The sequence below is a fragment of the Antennarius striatus genome, chromosome 2, assembly GCF_040054535.1.
Source record: "Antennarius striatus isolate MH-2024 chromosome 2, ASM4005453v1, whole genome shotgun sequence".
Classification (NCBI taxonomy): domain Eukaryota; kingdom Metazoa; phylum Chordata; class Actinopteri; order Lophiiformes; family Antennariidae; genus Antennarius; species Antennarius striatus.
The window spans coordinates 20,057,703-20,076,356 of record NC_090777.1 but is presented as its reverse complement, the minus strand read 5'-3'; the positions used below and the strand labels follow the sequence as shown (position 1 = coordinate 20,076,356).

Sequence of the window (18,654 nt, the reverse complement as noted above, 5' to 3'; positions counted from 1 at the left end):
AATTGTTTTCAAGGATTGTTTTTGGCCCCACTTCTCTTTTTATTGCCAGCAATTACAATTTTTCAGAGTATTGCCTCATAGTTATAAGGGCCAAGGGGACTGAGGTTAATCCCTCTCACACACACACCTTGTTTTTATTACATCAAGCCTGGTTGTGTTCACACCTCAAATAGACCCTTCAATTTTTTTTTCTTCATTGTAAAAAGCGGCTTGTGGACGGCATGTGATACAACCCGTTTTATGGCCATTCATTCAACAAGCTTTCACAGGATTTGTGCACAATAGAAAAGCTTTGCCATGAAGAAGTGTCTACCTCTGTAAAAAACAACAACTAAAAAACGTTAAGCTATTGTGGTACTTATGCTGTGAAATATGAAGTAAATGGTTAATGTGATCATTATTACTATTTGAGAGTAGGAAGAATAGGATAACAGCAAGGAATGCACACAAAAAAAGCAACTGACGCTGAGATCATTCACTCTAAACACATCTGAACTCTTCTGGCTATACTGGCTACATGTATAATGTGCCTCACTGTATATACACATCCATGAAATGACCGGAACAAAACTATTATTGCTCTGTAAGGAAGGGGAAGCAAGCCTGAAGAGAAACAGTGTGTTTTCTCCGTACTGAATTAGTTCATAGTTTGTTGACTTTGTGCTTCTTTGCTTTACAGCCAAGCAGTAAAAAAAAACAGCAGTAAAACCATTCTTATTGTGGAGACAGTGAGTGTGACTTCATGTGAGAATAGTTTGTATGACTCCAGTTTCCACATTGCTGAGTACCGGTAAGCCCATCGTGTCTGGCCTTGCAGTTGGTGTTTCACACACACCTCTGTCAGAGCAGCTTTACTCACCTCACAGCATACATGCATGTACGTACACGTGTTTACCATTCAATCCTATGTCAGCACGGCAACTGTCTGCATGTACTGGATTCAGCCAAGACATAGTCGTGATCAGGGGCTGACTCAGTAGCATAGAGTGACATTTGCTTTGATTGATTGATTATAACTGAATTTAAAGTTCTTATTTCATCTGCGACGAAGAAGGATTTTGTTCTTTAACAATTATTTGGACCAAATAATTGTTAAAGAACAGTATAAAACAGAGGACAATATAAAACTGTTAGAGGACAATATAAAACTGTTGTTTTATATTTATATCTGTTTTATATTGTCCTGTTAGAGGACAATATAAAACAGATAACCATTATTACATATGCAATAAATACCTTACTCTTGTCGTCATATAAATCTGTTAAAACTTCCAGACATATTGTTATGGCTGTGGAATGTATGATTCTAATTGTTTCGTTGTGAACTTTTGAATGTTCTAAATAATAAATAACTTTTATTTTTGTTGTCATGGTCTGTGCAATCATCATCATCGTTTGTTTTAATGATTCATTAGTTCATGTCTCCTCACCACTCATTCATTCAGTCCTAATGGTCACTACATTAGTCCAGCATTAGTGCATGCATATTAGTGCACTGATTGTGAAGTGACACCAAAATGTATCATATCACACTATTTTTATGTTGTAAGACTTAAGACGTTTCTAACTTCATGCTAAAAACTATTTACATAAAATATTAATAAACAGGTGTTTTGTGTTATCTCAACTACACAGTGAGGACAGCTCCACAACAGATTTTATTTTTAGTTAACACAAATGAACTTTGACCAGCTTTTCTTCTGTGTTGTCCTCAGATGAGAAAAGAGAACAGTTATTTCAACACAAAACAATTTGATAATTTGACAATTTGATTCCTCTCTCTGGCACCATTCCCTAAACGTCTCTCACTTTCTGTCTTCTTCAATCAAACCCCACTACCACACGTCCCCACCACCTGACTTTCTGCATGTGGAATCTACCCTCCTAGCATTTGCTCCCCAAAGGGAACAGGAGAGCCGCCTGCGAGTATTATGGCCCTTCCACCGTCATTGGGCTGGGACACAGGGCCAACTCACTGGGACCGGGCGTCATCTGCTGGGGCCTTCTCTTGCAGCCTTCTCCCAGACAGCGAAGCAGATGGAGCTGATGTTGGCTGGGGCAGTAGGATTTCCGGGACAGTGGTCTGTCACCCCACCTGGACCTGCAGACAAACCCAGGTGTTGCCGGTTCAGCTCACTGATCATCTTGGCTAGCGCCGGCACCGGCTGTGTTTGTATCACTGAGGATTAGTTTAGTGCCAGTGTAACAGTAAACTTTCTGCTACCTCTCTGTGAGTGCTGTCAGTGACCACGACGATGACATTTCCACAGCAGATTATATTTTCAGTGAACACAAACAAACTTTCAAACTGTCTCCAACAGGCTCGTGTTCAGCACAGCAAAGTTCCTGTGATTGTTAACGCGTTGTATCTCCTGCCGCTGGGCTCTGACCAAACCGAACCGCCGCAGTACTGCATTACTAAAGTTCCCTTTGGGCCACATGGCGTAATGGCTAGAGTGCATCCCCCATGTATGGAAACCTGACGGCAGACTGGGTTCCATTGACACTTGTGCCTCTTTGCTGCATGTCATTCTATTATTCAACCTTTCCGTCACTCTCCAGCAAATAAAGTCTTAGATACTCTAAATTTCCTTTAAAATTCCTGAGAAACTCCCCACCTCCATTGCACACACACTCTTTTTCCTTTTCTTTCTCCCTCTCTCTCTCTCTCTCTCTCTCTCTCTCACACGCACGCACGCACGCACGCACGCACGCACGCACGCACGCACGCACGCACGCACACACACACACACACACACACAGTTTGATGTTCACATCAAACTTCAAACACAAATGCACTGCACAACCAAAAGTAACACCAGGATCAGTTTTTCAGCCTCTGATCTCACAATTATTTCAGTAATCCCACATTGTCTTTTCCAGTTGAGTAGATCGCTCATGTAAAGGTTGTGGCTCTTTCATCAGCCAGCAGAACTTGTAGGTCACATTCTCCTGCATTTCCCTCTTTTATCTTCTTTAAGCTCCAGAATGATTGGTGGATATGGTTCATCGTTGTAGCTGACAATGAAACGCTGGCCCGTATTTTCCTTCATGATGACCTCAAGGTGGGATGTTCTTTTTTTCAAACTACGACGTAGTGTACTGCTCCTAGGACACTTTTGTTTGCTTGCTAGTTACATCCCGAGTATTCATTATCCCTGGAGCAGAACCAACAACAAGGTAGGTTATCATTGCTCCTTTTAAAACAATTATTAATTATAAATATTCATTATTTTAAAAAAAAAAGCTTTTCTTACTTCTAAAACAATGATCAAAAATATATTTGTTGTCTAATTTAAGAAATAGATTAAATATATATTTGCTTGGATGGCTGCTTTTAGATTAGTGACTAATGCAGGATCAATATAAACATTTCCCCTTTGGGAGAATTAGCCGTGGCACCTTGTGAGTACTTTTACTATAACAACACTAATCGAAAGTACTACATCCAACATCTGCTCTGATTTACAAGCCCTAGTTCTGCAATTTAAACTCCATCACACAACAAATAGGACAAGTCTTATGTTAGCATCAATTTGGTGGCTTTATATACCCCACCATTCAACCACTCCCACTTCCCACAGCCTGATTCGTGACTCCATGAATTCATTCTCTCATTTAACCTCTGAATTACCAACATGTCGACTGTTTCTGTTGTCCCTTTACAAAGGGGATAAGGACAAACGATACCTGAAGGTGTGCTTCTACCATGAAAACATGTTTGTACTGACAAACCACCAGAAAACCACGAGAGGCATGAGAACACTGCACAGTGTGCAGCTTTTATGTGTGTGGATCATGTTACTGTTATACAAAGTTTACATTAGTCTCCAGGGACTCACTGAGAAATTGCAGTTGTGCTGTACTCAACTTGCTGTTTAGTTTCTGCAAACACTGATTTGGGGAAACGACAAAAATAGATTTGTTAAGTTTAAATCTCTCTGGCAAACAATACATCACATTTCACATTTATAGAACAATCGTGTGTTTACATCACATAAACACAAGATTGTATTATAAACATGACAATCTAGCCTGAAGTGGTAGCACACATTGGCTTAAAGTGAGTCCAACATGTTTCACTACTTTGGCAGCAGCCGATACTGAACCAGTAAAAATCCTGTGTAAACGGTCCGTGAAGTAATGCCAGGGATGAATCTCCGTCCGACAGAAGCTCTAAGAAGCAGCACTAAGCTGCCACATGCTGTTCAACACAGGCACTGCACTGCTGTAAGTCATACCAGTAACACAACATGGTCTTAACACTGATAGCACATTTAATGCTGATGTACATTGACAGAAAGCAGGACATCAGCAGCTACAGTGCAGCTGTGGTTCTCCTTGACTATCTGGAAATGCCAGTGTGACAGCGATGCCTCCCCTCTGCAGACAAAAATAGCTGTAATTTCCACTGAGAGTTCTGCTGCAACTCTCTCTCTGGCAGAGAGGGTTGAACCAGTTATTCAAGAATTAACTACTACAGATCCTACTTGAAAAGTAAGTTTTAAGATGTGAAATAGTGATCATATTAATTGTAGAAGTTCAGGATGCACCCAACCTTATGGTAGTCAGCCGATAGCCCCTCCCCCACCCCTGGAAGGGACATTAGGCCTGTTCAGGTCAGTCAGCGCCATCACATGGTTGACATATGTGGTCTTAAACTCTCTGCTTGAACTGAGCACATCTATGCAAACCCCACTCACCCCTGGTCTAAGTGCAACACCAATTTCCAAAGCAGGACTGAATACAGTTTTGTAATTTTTATTTATTACTTGTGGTTTAAAAAAAATTACATTATACCAAAGACAAAATCATAATGCAATTGTTGTGCCAACTGATAAGACTAACGGCATACAGACACAGTCTGAATAAAAAATACTAAGACTGCTTCTCTAGCTCCTCGTCCCAAAGCAGATTATTTGGCAAGATGGTTTTGAATTGCCACCACACTGGATGGTTGGCTCATTGTTCAGACACCACCAAGTTCAGTCTTTATCAATCCAGTGGATACATAGTGACTTCCAATCCATTTATGCTTGGATGGTGCTCTTAGCGCTGAAGGCCATGTAGTAGACTAGGATACCAATGAGGCCAGCCACCACTTCGGTAGACACCCATGGGCCACTCCAGGCACCCTGTCCAGAGATTCAAACAGGAAAACAAAACCATCAGAGATTTACAGATAAAGTGCAGCACACAAAGTTCACTAAACATCCCAGGTATATCCAGATTTAGAAATACTGAAGAACTGAAACATCATCATGATCGAGGATATATTACTTGTTGAGCAATCTTAAATGTCACACGATCATCCACATGCAATAGAAATGATTTAATATTTGTGCAGAATGCTTATTATAATTAGAATGTTACTATTCAAGGTTAAGAATTATTAAAAGATATTAGAAGTACAGTATTCTCCTCTCTATACTTGTTACAACTTTTGTAGGGTGGTTGTCTGCTTATCAGATGGTTTGATCCCTAGCCCTACAGTTCATATGTCAAAGAATATTGGTCAAGATACTGATCTCAGTGATTGTTCCACTGGTGTGGATGGTAACCACTCCTTCAGAGCAGCTGGTGCTTGTTCCTACCACTATATGAATGTTATTGTGAAAGGGTGAATGCAGATTCTAAAGCTCTTGAAGTTGTCAAGCAGACTAGAAAAGCGCTATAAAATCTAAGTCCATTTTGTTTTTGGTTTCCTGCAACGAGTGGAAAAAATCTATTAAAAAAACAGCATTGCAATAATGTAATCGTTTAAGGGATCTGGATGGCGAGTTGGCCCACAGTTGGCTACTTAAACATCCAGCATATATGGATCAACACCAAAATTCAATGGGTTTTGTGTTTCTGCCTGCCTATTAAAAAGAAGCCTCCAGCTTCTACCAGCTCAGTTTTTTTTTGTCTCTGTTAATGAATAGGTTGCATGCTGTTTTAGAGGTTCTTCTCTATCAACTGGTGTTTGTTTATGAAGGATTACTGAAGCAAAACATGAAGTTACGGGTTGTAAAATGCAAACAATAAGCAGAAAGATGTTATAAAGCTGTGAACAGCTGTGAGGTGTTGTAAAGCTGTTATAAAGCTGTGAACAGCTGTGAGGAATTGAGCCAACTACTCTGTTCATCAATGCAAAAGACATCTTTCACTCGTTAGCAGTCACGTTAGTCAGTTAGTATAAAATACTGGTTTCAGGGTCTCTTAATTATTGTATTGTAGTGTTTGTTCACCTTTACAAGGCAAAAGTTATCAATGTTATGACAGAATTTATGTCTTCAGTCTAAAAATGACTCACCCTGTGGTCAATGTTCACAGAGAACAAAGGCTCAATGGCATTCACATCTTCATTGTTTCTCTGGGCCTGGATGAAAGGAGTTTCACAAATATATATAAAAAAATCACTGCCAATCCAATAAATTGTTAAAGAAGTAGAGCTCACATGCACTAAATTATGATTACATGCATGCCAAACACTAACCTTGCGTAGAGCACTATAGGACTCCTCATCAAAGAACTTGACCTGATATGTTCCTGAGCTTGCTTGTTTGTGAGGAAGACTCCAGGAAACCTAAGGCAGGAAGGTGCATGCTAGTAAATGGGTGATTTTGAATTTAATTCAGTATTAAAAGCCTTTTTGCCTCAATAAGTATTGGGACATTTAAATAGGTGTCTTAAAGTAAAGATAGATGTACTGTATGCATCAACAAAAAGAGCAAAGTGCTTTATCTGTCCCAAATGGCCACAACTGAATGAAAACAAGAGTTGAATTGTTACGACACACTTTGGAAGTGTCCCTCATCAAAGGCAGTAATGATGTTGCTCTCACATGGCAAACGTGACAGAAGCAGCTGTGTGTAAATTTAACCTTAAAACACTATTATATCAGACATATCATTAACTTCAGGTTTTGATTAGTGTCACATCTTAAGAACAATTACCCTGACATTGTGTTTCATTTCAATGTTCAGCATAACAGGTTCACGCTGAATAAATGAGATTTTTTATAATGTTTAAATGATCAGACCTCTTTAGAGGTTATATTTTGTGATCTACAACTTTCCATAGCAATATAGACAGAAGAGCCACTTTCATCAGTTGTAAGAACATCACACCATACCTGATATTTGCCAACATCCTGGCCTCTGGTCACAGGGAACTGTCTTCCATTGACGTCTGCATACAAAGTCACACTCTGGAGGAAGGCCAATAATCAACATTCAGTTAATCTCTCCACAACATTAGCATTATGGCGTTTAAAGTGTTATTGGTGGCGTGGTACCTGTGCTCCATTCGCACAGGTCAGGCTGAGTTCAACGATGAAAACGGACTCAGAGGAGATGACGGCGTCAGAGGTCGTGTAGGCCGAAGGTGTGATCACCGGGTCTGTGCAGCTCTCTCCTGCCACCGCAGAATGCACACGTTGGGGTTAGAGAAAATGTTGACGAGTGACGTATTGTTTATCGTGTTAACGACCGGCACATTTAGAAGACTGACATCCCATCTCAAACTACTGTATTTGAATGAACCTCTCTGCTGTCACCTGAGACCGGTTAGCATTAGATGCTAATTAACACAGCTACTGCTTTACCACGGCTTTCCTAAAACTTACCCGAGCAAACAGCCACGAGCAGAGCGATGAAAGCAGCTACCCGAATCATTGTGATGTCTGACAGGTTGTCTGGTCTTATTTATTTTAGTCTCTGCAGACGACTCGCTGAACCGCACTGCTCTTTTCACACTGGCAGACGGAAAGATATCCACATCAGCGCACAGCTCCTACATCTGCGGCTGCGCAAGAATGACGTGTATTGTTTTACCGTGATGCATGCTGGGAAAATCGCTGAGTCGACACGTCACCTGTATGAAAGTTGATTTTGAATTGACCTGCGCTTGGAAACTTGACGGGCTTTGGACAATAAAGGGCATCTCGAAGTCAGAATGTCCGCATTAATGAAATAATAACATTCCAGTATGATCTTAGATAGTGAGAAGATGCCAGAGGAATGGAGAAGAAGTGTGCTGGTGTCCATTTTTAAGAACAAGGGAGATGTACAGAGTTGTGGCAACTCTGTAGCTAGACTAAGGGCAGAAGTGAGCATTTGTGAGCAGCAGTATAGTTTCATGACAAAAAAATAGAGTACTACAGATGCAGTATTTGCTTTGAGGATGTTGATAGAGAAGTACAGAGAAGGCCAGAGGGAGCTGCATTGTGTTTTTGTAGATCTGGAGAAAGCTGATGACAGGGTGCCCAGAGAGGAACTGTGGTATTGTATGAGGAAGTCTGGAGTGGCAGAGAAGTATGTTAGAGCAGTGCAGGACATGTATGAGGACTGTAAGACAGTGGTGAGGTGTGCTGTAGGTGTGAGAGGAGTTCAAGGTGGAGGTGGGACTGCATCAGGGATCAGCTCTGAGCCCCTTCTTGTTCGCTATGGTGATGGACAGGCTGACAGACGAGGTTAGACAGGAATCTCCATGGACTATGATGTTTGCAGATGACATTGTGATCTGCAGTGAGAGCAGGGAACAGGTGGAGGAGAAGCTAGAGAGGTGGAGGTTTGTCCGGGAAAGGAGAGGAATGAAGGTTAGCCGCAGTAAGACAGAGTACATGTGTGTGAATGAGAGGGACCCAAGTGGAAGAGTGAGGTTACAGGGAGAAGAGATCAAGAAGGTGGAGGATTTTAAGTACTTAGGGTCAACAGTCCATAGCAATGGAGAGTGTGGAAAAGAGGTGAAGAAGCGTGTACAGGCAGGATGGAGCGGGTGGAGGAAAGTGTCAGGTGTGATGTGTGATAGAAGAGTTTCAGCTAAAATGAAAGGAAAGGTATATAAAACTGTGATGAGACCAGTGGTGTTGTTTGGTCTAGAGACAGTGTCACTGAGGAAAAGACAGGAGACAGAGCTGGAGGTAGCAGAGATGAAGATGCTGAGGTTCTCTCTGGGAGTGACCAGGATGGATAGGATCAGGAATGAGTACATCAGAGGGACAGCACATGTTAGAGGTTTTGGAGATAAAGTCAGAGAGGCCAGACTGAGATGGTTTGGACATGTCCAGAGGAGAGATAGTGAATACATTGGTAGAAGGATGCTGAGTTTTGAACTGCCAGGCAGGAGGCCTAGAGGAAGACCAAAGAGGAGGTTTATGGATGCAGTGAAAGAGGACATGAAGGTAGTTGGTGTGAGAGAAGAGGATGCAGAAGACAGGGTTAGATGGAGGAAACTGATTCGATGTGGCGACTCCTGAAGGGAAAAGCCGAAAGGAGAAGTTGGCTCCTGACCAATGCCTTCACTTCAGGTTTATGCTAATTTGTCAAGTAGTTTGTATTTGATCAAAACATTGTGGACACACACACACACACACCTTCTAATGTAAATACCAACATTTTTTGCAAAATGTTTAATTATTATCACACCTATAATATATCCAGAAATGTAACCTCAAGCAGTGCAAAAGACAAAACATTCAAATATGTGGGTCTCTTTACCCAGTTGTTTTTCTCTTCCTCCTGGAAGTTCCCATTGTTTTAAATTTCCAAAACAAAACTATTAACGTTGGCAGAGAAACTCTCAATTGACGTTTGTCATAGAAAACACCATGACACCATTATAAGAACCAACAGGTATTGCTGACAATAATTGCTTTTCCAGTTCAATGTGCATAGATTAAACATAGACATTTATTAAAATTAGTAAATAGAAAAACATGTTGGGACTTTTTGCATTTCTTCTTTCAGACTTATTTGCTTTTAGCCGTTTTTCATTTTACAGTTCCATTTCTAAACAGTTCAAACATTTCAAAGTCAAAAAGTAATAAATTATGTTTTTGTAGAATTTTTATAACTGAATATCAAAGTAGAAAAAGTTATAAATCCAGCATTTTTTAATCCTTGGCAAAAAGCATTCAGAAAAAAAACAACAATTTCACATGTAACTGAGATATACAGGCAAATCATTAGGGTCAACAGTCCAGAGCAATGGACTTATGACTGTTAAACTACTGAGTAACACAATAGAAATACGCAAACTCTTTATGGTTTAAGCATTCACAGTTTTCGTTACCAAAATGATATACCATCAGTAAACAGACATTTGGTGAATAATGCATATGTGTGGATTAACATTTGGCATCAACTAGAACCTCTCATAACAACAGCTACAAAGACACAGACCAGTGCACAATGACATTCAGGTGTACACAACACCACTGTGCATTTCAAGAAATTCACAGTTTTCATGTTATGCTGCAGGCCCACAGTTACAGCAGGGTTTAACTCTAAAAAAAACAAAGTCAGAATCAATTAACCTCAGTTAAAGAAATTAATATCAGTCTCTCAAAGAGGTCACTCTGCTGGTTTCCATCCTATTTCCCTTTCCTTTGGGAAGCTCTGGAAGGAGGGGAATTCATGGGGGAGGGATTCCGCCCCATTTGTCGTGATAGGAGCTCCTTGAAAACAGAATCCATGTGGACACAGACCTCCTGTTAGATGAGAAAAGACTCCAATAGTTATTAAAGAGAATAAAAATAAGGAACAAATCTGTGTTGTCTGTATTCCTTTCTTCTTGAGAGCTTCTGTTTAAGTTTGTCAGACAAGACATGACGGATAACAATAATTTCACAATTGACAGGTTTCTAAGTATGACAATCACTATTAATGTGAATGAATTATCGGACACTCCACAAGGCATATTCAAGTAATTGATAATTTTGTGGTCTGCCAGGTGAGAAATCTTTGACTCCACTATAAAACTTGATGAGATAATCTGGATGGTTCAAGTTTTTATCATCCAGAAAAAGCATCTAGAATATCAAGAATTAGAACCAATTATTTTTGTTAAAAAACATTTTACAAATGGCAAATTTGTTTGACTTTTGTTAACAAGACTTATCAGGGGATCTACAAGGCCTCATAGAATCTAACAGAATATAAATGAACAGTTTCTTAGTTCTTAGGTCAGCAGTCAAACAGAAATAAATATCAGTTATGTTAATGAAAACTGCATGTACCTGTAACTTTTAGTAAGCGGAAATATATTGCTTACAATAGATCTTGTGCAAATGAACCATCTTTGACACCAATCAGAACAATGTTGTCGTGGAAATGCAAAGTAATTGAAATTTTACATCTTTGTTCTTTACAATTTCCCAAAGAATACTGCACAAGGTGTGCTTCAAAACAGTTCTTACATAACAGGAAGAGAAACCACTCTGGTATATGGTTAATTTGCAGAGACAATTTGTTGAAGATGAAATATTTACCCTAGACAAAACTCTTAAAATAAAAACAGACCGAGATGCCAATTTTTCCCCAAAATAAGAATAATAAAATTGTTCAGAATCCCCAAAACATCACTATTTAATTTAGAGATTAAACTATTAAAAAGCACTTAGTTATGACTTTCAATCACTAAATAATGAAATGCAAGTAAGAAAAACCCCACAAACCTTGTCTACTTGAACAGAGACATCCTCGTTGGGTGATTGTTCCTGAGATCTTTATGCAGAAGGGAGGTCAAATAAATAAGTAAAACCATTTCTTGCAGAGTTCGTAGTAATACTGCAACAATATTGGGTGATACTCACCGTCTGCGGACTTTACCAGGAGAAAGGATCCGCGGAGGCTTCAACTGTGGCCCAACAGGGATGTGGAACACCACCTTCCCGCCTGAAGCAATGCTGCCCCCTGCTGGTCCACTTCTCAACCTACCCTTGTCAAATGACCTGCCTCTCCGTAACACAGGATATGTGTTTTTCTGCGTAGGTGATGCAGAGGACATGGGGCTGACCTCAGATGGGGAACCAGTTTCCGACTCTAAAAGCATATCTCATTGTGAAACATTATGAAACATTACACAGCGCTGGTCAGAGACGGAGAGCAGAGCACATGGACTTACCATCTTGGCAACTGGTGCGCTCTGTTTCTACATCTCCTTCAATGACAGGCTCACTACGAAGAAGACTCAGATATTCAGAACACCATCCATACATACGTGTTGTGTGTATGAGCAGCTTATCTCTTACCAGTCACCATGCTCCAGTGTCATGCATTTCTCATACACCGGACCTCTTAATTCATTCTGGCTGGGGAAGATGCTTTCATGATAAAGGATGAAGTTCTTCACCAAGTCGTTGATCTGAGCCTGCAGGGAAACGGCATTATCATCATCTTTAGATCCTCTTATCAGGCTGGGGCCAAAACACACAGCCAAGTTGTAAGGTTGCATCATGTTCTCGTCGCTGTACTGAGACACACTGGAGGCAGAGAGACAGAGGATGGTAAAATGAGAGAAAGAGGCTGTTAAAAAATTAGGCATATCCTGAAATAAAGTTAAAATTAAAGAAGGGTCACTGATGCTTTATGTTTCCTCATCCAATACACACATGCACCTGTCAAGCTAACATAAATAAACTCCACAGAAAAATAATCATTAGATTTCAATTTTAAAAAAGTGTTTTTGCCAAATATGTTTTGTCCCTCCTACCAAGAAAGAAACATTTGTTTTCCTATATACCAGTAACTGGTTCCTTTTACAGATAATCAGCCTGAAGAGTGATGAGATAAAATACTCACTGATGAAGGAATGCAAAGAGGTATCTCATGACAATGATGACCGGCGTGGGGTAAGAAGAGATAACCATTTTGATTTGAGATTCTCTCTCTGCCTTGTTCTTTATTTCTGAGAAAAATGTGATGACACAGATGAGTTTCCACTGTACACTCCAACCCACACACATTTCACAACTCATTTGCACAAACGTACGGGCATGCTCCAGGAGTTGACTAGTGCTTTCGATGGGGAAGAGGGGATTCTCCAAACATCTGAAGTAGAGCTTCAACACTCCTGCAACAGAGTCCAGGTCATATCTCTGCTCAGCCAACGGATCCTCTCCTACAAATGAAGTCCACAGCATCATATTATTAATTTTGTACAATGAAGAGGAGCCACTCTATATGGGTGGATATGGATTAGACCAAGACAGACCGGAAAATACACAGGCCTACCTCTCTCAAATGCATCCCTTAGGTTGTTAATCTCCATCTGAGACCCAGGCACTCTAAATATCCCTTCATGATGGAGACCTGTTGGCAGACAGATCATTTAGAATCTATATACAGTATTTTCCCCACTGTAAGGCTCACCTTCAATGAATGGCCTTTAAAAAAACTTTTATATATAAAGTGCACTACATTATAAAGCGCACTCTCAGTTTTTGAGAAAATTGAAGGCTTTTAGGTGTGCCTTATAGTGCGGAATATACTGTATTTAAAATTTGACTGACAGACATATGTAACTTATCACCTAGCACTATTTTCTGCTGAAACAATTTTCTGCCAAACCTAAACAAATTGATTAATAACTAAGTGTAAAACCTAAGTGCACTTTCATGTTGACCATGTGTTGCAAATGCTTTGCCCTGGGCAGGGTTTATGGAGTGTTTAGCTCAGCACGTTGGTTACAGACACCAGAAGTTAAGGGCATAACAAAAGATTCAGTGTCAAGGCTGGATGAAAGCAGTTGGGAGGCAGTACTGGCTCGGGTCAGGGCAGGACAATACTGTCTGCTGCAGTGTGGTTCCCTGAAACTATTCATATGTTGTTCCATGTGTTAAGTTTGCATGTTCTCTTCGTGTCTGCATGGGTTTTCCAGCTTCCTCCCAACATAACAACAATAACAAAAAACAGTATAGGTGACCTAGTGACTCTAAATGTGAATGTATGGCTGTGTTTCTTTGTATTCCGTGAACTGAGACAAACTAGAGACTTGTTCAGGGTGAACCGAGCACTCGTGATAGTCAAAAATAGAAAATGAAAGAATGAATGTCAGTGCTTTAAGATGCTCTTTCATTGCCTCTTCAGAATACTCACCGTTTAAGTTGATAAAGCAAATGCAACTTTTTACAACGATTGGAATTTGTTGTCCTGATGCCTGTATGAAAAGTGTCCAAATGGAAATGGAGAAGTAGGTAGATTATACCAACAGTGAAAAATGGTGAGATGGTGAAAATATCGTGGTAGTAGCTATGGTACCTCTATAAAAGACAGCATGTCTCCATTGAATAATTTGTGGTTGTGTGTTAAATTTGCACTTGTGAGAATCTTCCTGAACGTTGTGGATTTTTCACTCTGTCTGTGGAGTAGATACCATAATGACAAAAAACACAGACACAATCTTTACCATCATACAGGAACAAACTATCATTAGCAGCTCTTGAAACACGTTTCTTACCTTAGCTGTCCATTTGACGCTTCACCTATGATGGGGAAAAAGCAGAAGAGAATGCATCATATTAAATGAAAACCAATCAGAAGGGAGTAATCCACATTGTTGTCATTCATCTGAGACATCAGCAGAGTGGCTTTAGGTAACATTCTGAGAGAAATGTGAAGTGAAACCTTTATCCACAGCCACTTTAAGAAGATCATGTTTGGCTTGCAGTTTACAAGCCAAGGATCTGCCTACAAGGTACTCTTTCAGCCTCTGTAACAAATCAAACATGATTTAAAGTCACGATCATGCCGTCTCCATTGGCCACTGACTGAAAACACTACCATCAAACCTGAGCAACAATTCTTACAATGACTTACAATGATATAGAGATTTTCTAACTCCTGCAGGCTGGCCCTGCGTTGGGCCAAACTGGGCTTGGCTGTTAGGTTCTCAGTGCTGCCCTCCTGATCACTGCTGGGGTTCATATCATCATCACAGATACTGTCCAGCAGGCAAGAGTGTGCCGATAACATATTCTTACATCCCTGTATGAGAGTAGCAAAGATAATAACCAAATAATATACCCCACCAATACAGCATTACATTTTAATCAGTCCAAATACATAAATCCTCCAGATTAATATTATGAAGACTGTAAAGCACAGGGCTGCCGTGCACTGCTCATGAAATTTCAGTTATGTTGCATTTTAGAAGTTTCTTAAAGAGGATAGAATTACAATTTGAGGACAAATAAAGATTTGATCTGGATGTTCAGAAATATAGTCAAAAACAACTACCAAACTTAAAGAAATGGATCATGTCAATGGTTTCCTTTACAACTGTGTTAACTTCAGATGCATCCTCAATAAAACATGACGAAAGTCATGTTCTCTGATGTGATGGCTTAAATTTGACAGGCGGATACAGCAGACAACACGGAAGGGCGATGTTAAGGTGTCATGTGATGAACTCTACCTCCTCCGTTTCCTGGGTGACTGTTTCCAGTCTCGTTTGGATCTGTTTGAATCTGGTTTCGAGCTCACATCTCATCTCATAATCTGCACCACTGACCTCAGACACCTATCAGATAGAAGGTGGTTTAGATGTGATGGCAAATGGCAAATACCACCCACACACCCACACACCCACACAGACACACACACACACACACACACACACACACACACACCTGGTCTCCATCATGGGGCTGATAGGTGAAGTTAAACGGCATGCAGAAGGTGTTATTGTGATCCTGCAGGAGCGAGTCTCTGTCTTGGCTCTGGTCTAATCTGGACACTGTTTCTTGTAGCTGCTGCAGACCTGCGCTTAGGTTCTGCTGGCTCCGCCACCGATTGGTCAGGTAGGCCTGTGCAACCCGAGACAAAGAAAGGTGGTACCCTGCATCTGCACACTGAGGGAGGAACAGAAAATTCAGAATTTAATGAAGATGCTGTTATTCTATTCTACACGTGATGAAGGCATCCTTAAACTAGATGTATCAATGTTTCTGGGTGCTTTAAATCCAATATCACAAAAAGTTTCAAAGATATTCTGGTTGTTCTAATTTAAAATGGTAGTACCCAGAAGGGGGACAATAGCACCATTTAGTAGAATTCAAATACACTATACAGTAATGGATTCACTCACATCTATCAGAGAAGAAATGTCTTGGAGGTAGTATTTATTCATGGAGGCATTGACGGCTGCCAAGTTTAGGAGGTAGTCGTTTCGAGCCTTGCTGAGTTTGAAGAAGATGTCTTGGACCTTAATTTGTCTCTATGGTGGATAAAATATTCTTAATGAGAAATTAACTTGACAGAAACAGATACTGGTAAAAATATGATGTAAAATATGATGTAAGCGGGTATTTATTTACTTTCTCTATTAACCTCTCCAGTTTCTTCGCAGCACCCTGCTTCTGCTTTTCTTCCTGTTTCTCTGCCTCCTTCAGCTTCACCTCAGCACACACAAAATCAGAGTGGTACTGGCAGTATGTTCGCCACGCCTGCACACACACACAAACACACACATAGACACACATGCTTTCCTTTGTGGAGTAAACAGAAAACTTTGAGGTGGTTGGATTCCCACTCACCGTCTGCATCTCCGTGGTAACCTTCAGTAGTCCATCTTGCAGCTGAACACAGATTTCTTTACTCTGGATCCAGTGACGAAAAAAAAACAACCCACAAGACGAACAAAGTAAACCACTAAATGCTTTTAATGTCAAGAGTTTAAGAGGGGTGAAAGTTGGAAACGGAAAGCAAACACTCCGAGAAATTTACACTATGCAGGTACAGACTTGCCTAAACTGCCAAATGAAAAACTGTGCTAGTCTTCAGAAGGTGACAGTCCTCATAAGTACCTTCTTAGCGAGGTGTTGTGTGTACTCCAGGCAGTATGTGAGTGGCTGGATTATGAAATTGCTGCAACTCTCACTCAGTCCACTGTGGTCCCTACTTTCTTGGCGGGTCTGGGAAAGCAGAGCTGTCCAGACACAGGTCACCGTGTGTTTGCTGGGCTCTTTTCTGAATGCATGTAAAAAAAAAAAAACCAGATAAATGTGTAATGTGTCAAATACAACCAGGAGTGCTTCACTACAGCATCTTCATATTTCAGAACTGCTTTTACTTCTTGATTCTGGAGGTGAAACGTTCAGCGAGTTTTTCAAGGGAGCGAGCATACTCATTTTCAATCTCGCCCCGCCGCCGCAGGTAGTCTGTCAGGTCCTGCAGCTGCTGGCTCTTCTGCTCAACTTGTAAGTCCAACACCTTCAGCTGGTCCACAAGCTGGCTGCGAACCTCTGATAGGGAAGGCAAGAAGAGGAGACAGAAACACAATACGACTCATTTCATATTTACAGTTATTTTTTCTTTACACAAGAAAATATTGATCATAGTGAGGGGTTTGTAGAACGGCGCCAATAAAAATCATAATTCTACCTTTGATTTGCGTGTCATAGTCCACTGAACCAAACCGCTCTCTCCGTTGCTTCATAGAGGAAGAAATCATTCTTGCTCTGAATAGAATTAATTCTAAAGAAAAAAGGAACTTTCTTACAATCTTTGTATTATGAAATAACAGCGGCGTTGTTCATTAGAACACTGTTGTAGAATATTATCCTGCTCCATTTACCTACAAGCTATCCTAATATTATCCTGAAAGATTATGGTAAAAACAAGTCAAGGCCTATTCCCAGTGCTGCACCCATGAATACTGCTCTGGTACAAGAACACTCCCATTCACAGTTCTTTCTAACTTCCTCCCGCCCTTTAGTGTAACAAAGTTTTTCAAACTGCTCACCTCCGTTCTGGCAGACATTTAACCAGTCGGCAAGAGCTGCCCACTGCACTGGTCAGGCTGCAGGGTTAGGGCCAAAAACAGTTGTGGCAACATCTCTCATGCTCTAAACAATCTGACCCACAAGACCTACAAGTCTTTGAAAAACCCAGGTGGTTGTATCAATGATAACAACATTAAATGATGTTGTTTGTATGATGAATCCAGCTGCTTTTGATTAGTATTCCTAGACTGACACTACTTGATTTTCACATTGTATTATCGCAGCACTTTAGAAAACTATTGTATCCTGTTCTCTGTAGAGTTACATCAAATCCAATAAGACTGACTTGTCTCAATGTATAAGTTATTGTCATTTAAGCACAATCTCAAATGACAGGCCTTTGACATTTTGAGAACTGACAGTTTGACTACTGATAGCAATTTCGTGCTCTTCAGAAAGAGGAAGAGAGTTGCGTTTTTTGCAGAATCACAAGTATTGTCCACATTTCTGCTCTTCTGCTTTTTTTTTCAAGAGGCTAACATCACTCATCAGCAGTGGAAGCATTTCCTAACTGACCTGGTGAACCAGTCTGCCATATTAAGTAAACCCAAAAGTCCAATCTATGTCATCCTTTCCGGCTGGCCCTCTCATTTTTTCTCCATGTAATCAGCAGTGAATCACCACCTCCTGTTATCTCAATATTGAATCAAAGCCAGTGTTAACCTTACTGCTACTAATTTTTCAGCTACTTTTGTGAGAAGTATTCATGTTTCAACCTGGGCATTTACAAGCATGAACACATACATGCTGCCTGAACAAGGAAACAGTAATGTCCTGAGGGCTGTGTCTCCAGCCAAAAATAATTTAACCGATGCATTGAGACAAAATATTTGTTAGCTTAATGATAGAGCTTCCCAAGAAAAACAAAAACAAATATATTAGACCTCAACTGACAAATTGCTTTGGTTAGGGGAGAATGTTTAGAAATTACAAAGAAGAAATGTTTAATGTAATAAAAATAAAGAGTCCTACCTGAGGAGGAGCAATCCTGGCAAGTCTCTCTCAACTGAGGGAACCAAATAATGCCAGTTAGTAACAGCACAGTAAGCTCTCAAACGTTTCACCTCCCCCTCATGGTGGACACGGATGGTTGTGGGTGGAGTAAA

At 40.4% G+C, this 18,654-nt stretch overlaps 2 protein-coding genes across 3 annotated transcripts; both read right to left on the bottom strand.

Annotated features, from left to right (window-relative positions):
* Window positions 1–4,745: 4,745 nt before the first annotated feature.
* Window positions 4,746–7,778, bottom strand: ssr4 (signal sequence receptor, delta). The gene is made up of 6 exons (XM_068336679.1): window positions 7,610–7,778; window positions 7,280–7,398; window positions 7,118–7,192; window positions 6,479–6,568; window positions 6,296–6,361; window positions 4,746–5,135 (listed from the first exon to the last, which is right to left on the bottom strand). Exons 1-6 carry the CDS (start codon window positions 7,656–7,658, stop codon window positions 5,031–5,033), a joined length of 504 nt encoding a protein of 167 aa, XP_068192780.1. The 5' UTR covers window positions 7,659–7,778; the 3' UTR covers window positions 4,746–5,030.
* Window positions 7,779–9,393: 1,615 nt separating this feature from the next.
* LOC137604968 (rho GTPase-activating protein 4-like) lies at window positions 9,394–18,636 on the bottom strand. 2 transcript variants are annotated; one of them, XM_068329250.1, is made up of 22 exons: window positions 18,521–18,636; window positions 17,148–17,240; window positions 16,837–17,008; window positions 16,571–16,733; window positions 16,301–16,363; window positions 16,082–16,210; window positions 15,853–15,981; window positions 15,395–15,616; window positions 15,181–15,285; window positions 14,583–14,750; window positions 14,391–14,475; window positions 14,224–14,248; window positions 14,025–14,124; window positions 13,863–13,923; window positions 12,999–13,076; window positions 12,757–12,885; window positions 12,567–12,672; window positions 12,017–12,247; window positions 11,890–11,942; window positions 11,579–11,807; window positions 11,441–11,489; window positions 9,394–10,474 (listed from the first exon to the last, which is right to left on the bottom strand). In XM_068329250.1, the coding sequence occupies exons 2-22, from the start codon at window positions 17,215–17,217 to the stop codon at window positions 10,358–10,360; spliced, it is 2,484 nt and encodes an 827-aa protein (XP_068185351.1). In that variant the 5' UTR covers window positions 17,218–17,240; window positions 18,521–18,636; the 3' UTR covers window positions 9,394–10,357. The 2 variants fall into 2 exon arrangements, with proteins under 2 accessions (XP_068185351.1, XP_068185360.1); XM_068329259.1 differs by having other exon boundaries at window positions 16,891–17,008.
* Between the last annotated feature and the right edge of the window lie 18 nt (window positions 18,637–18,654).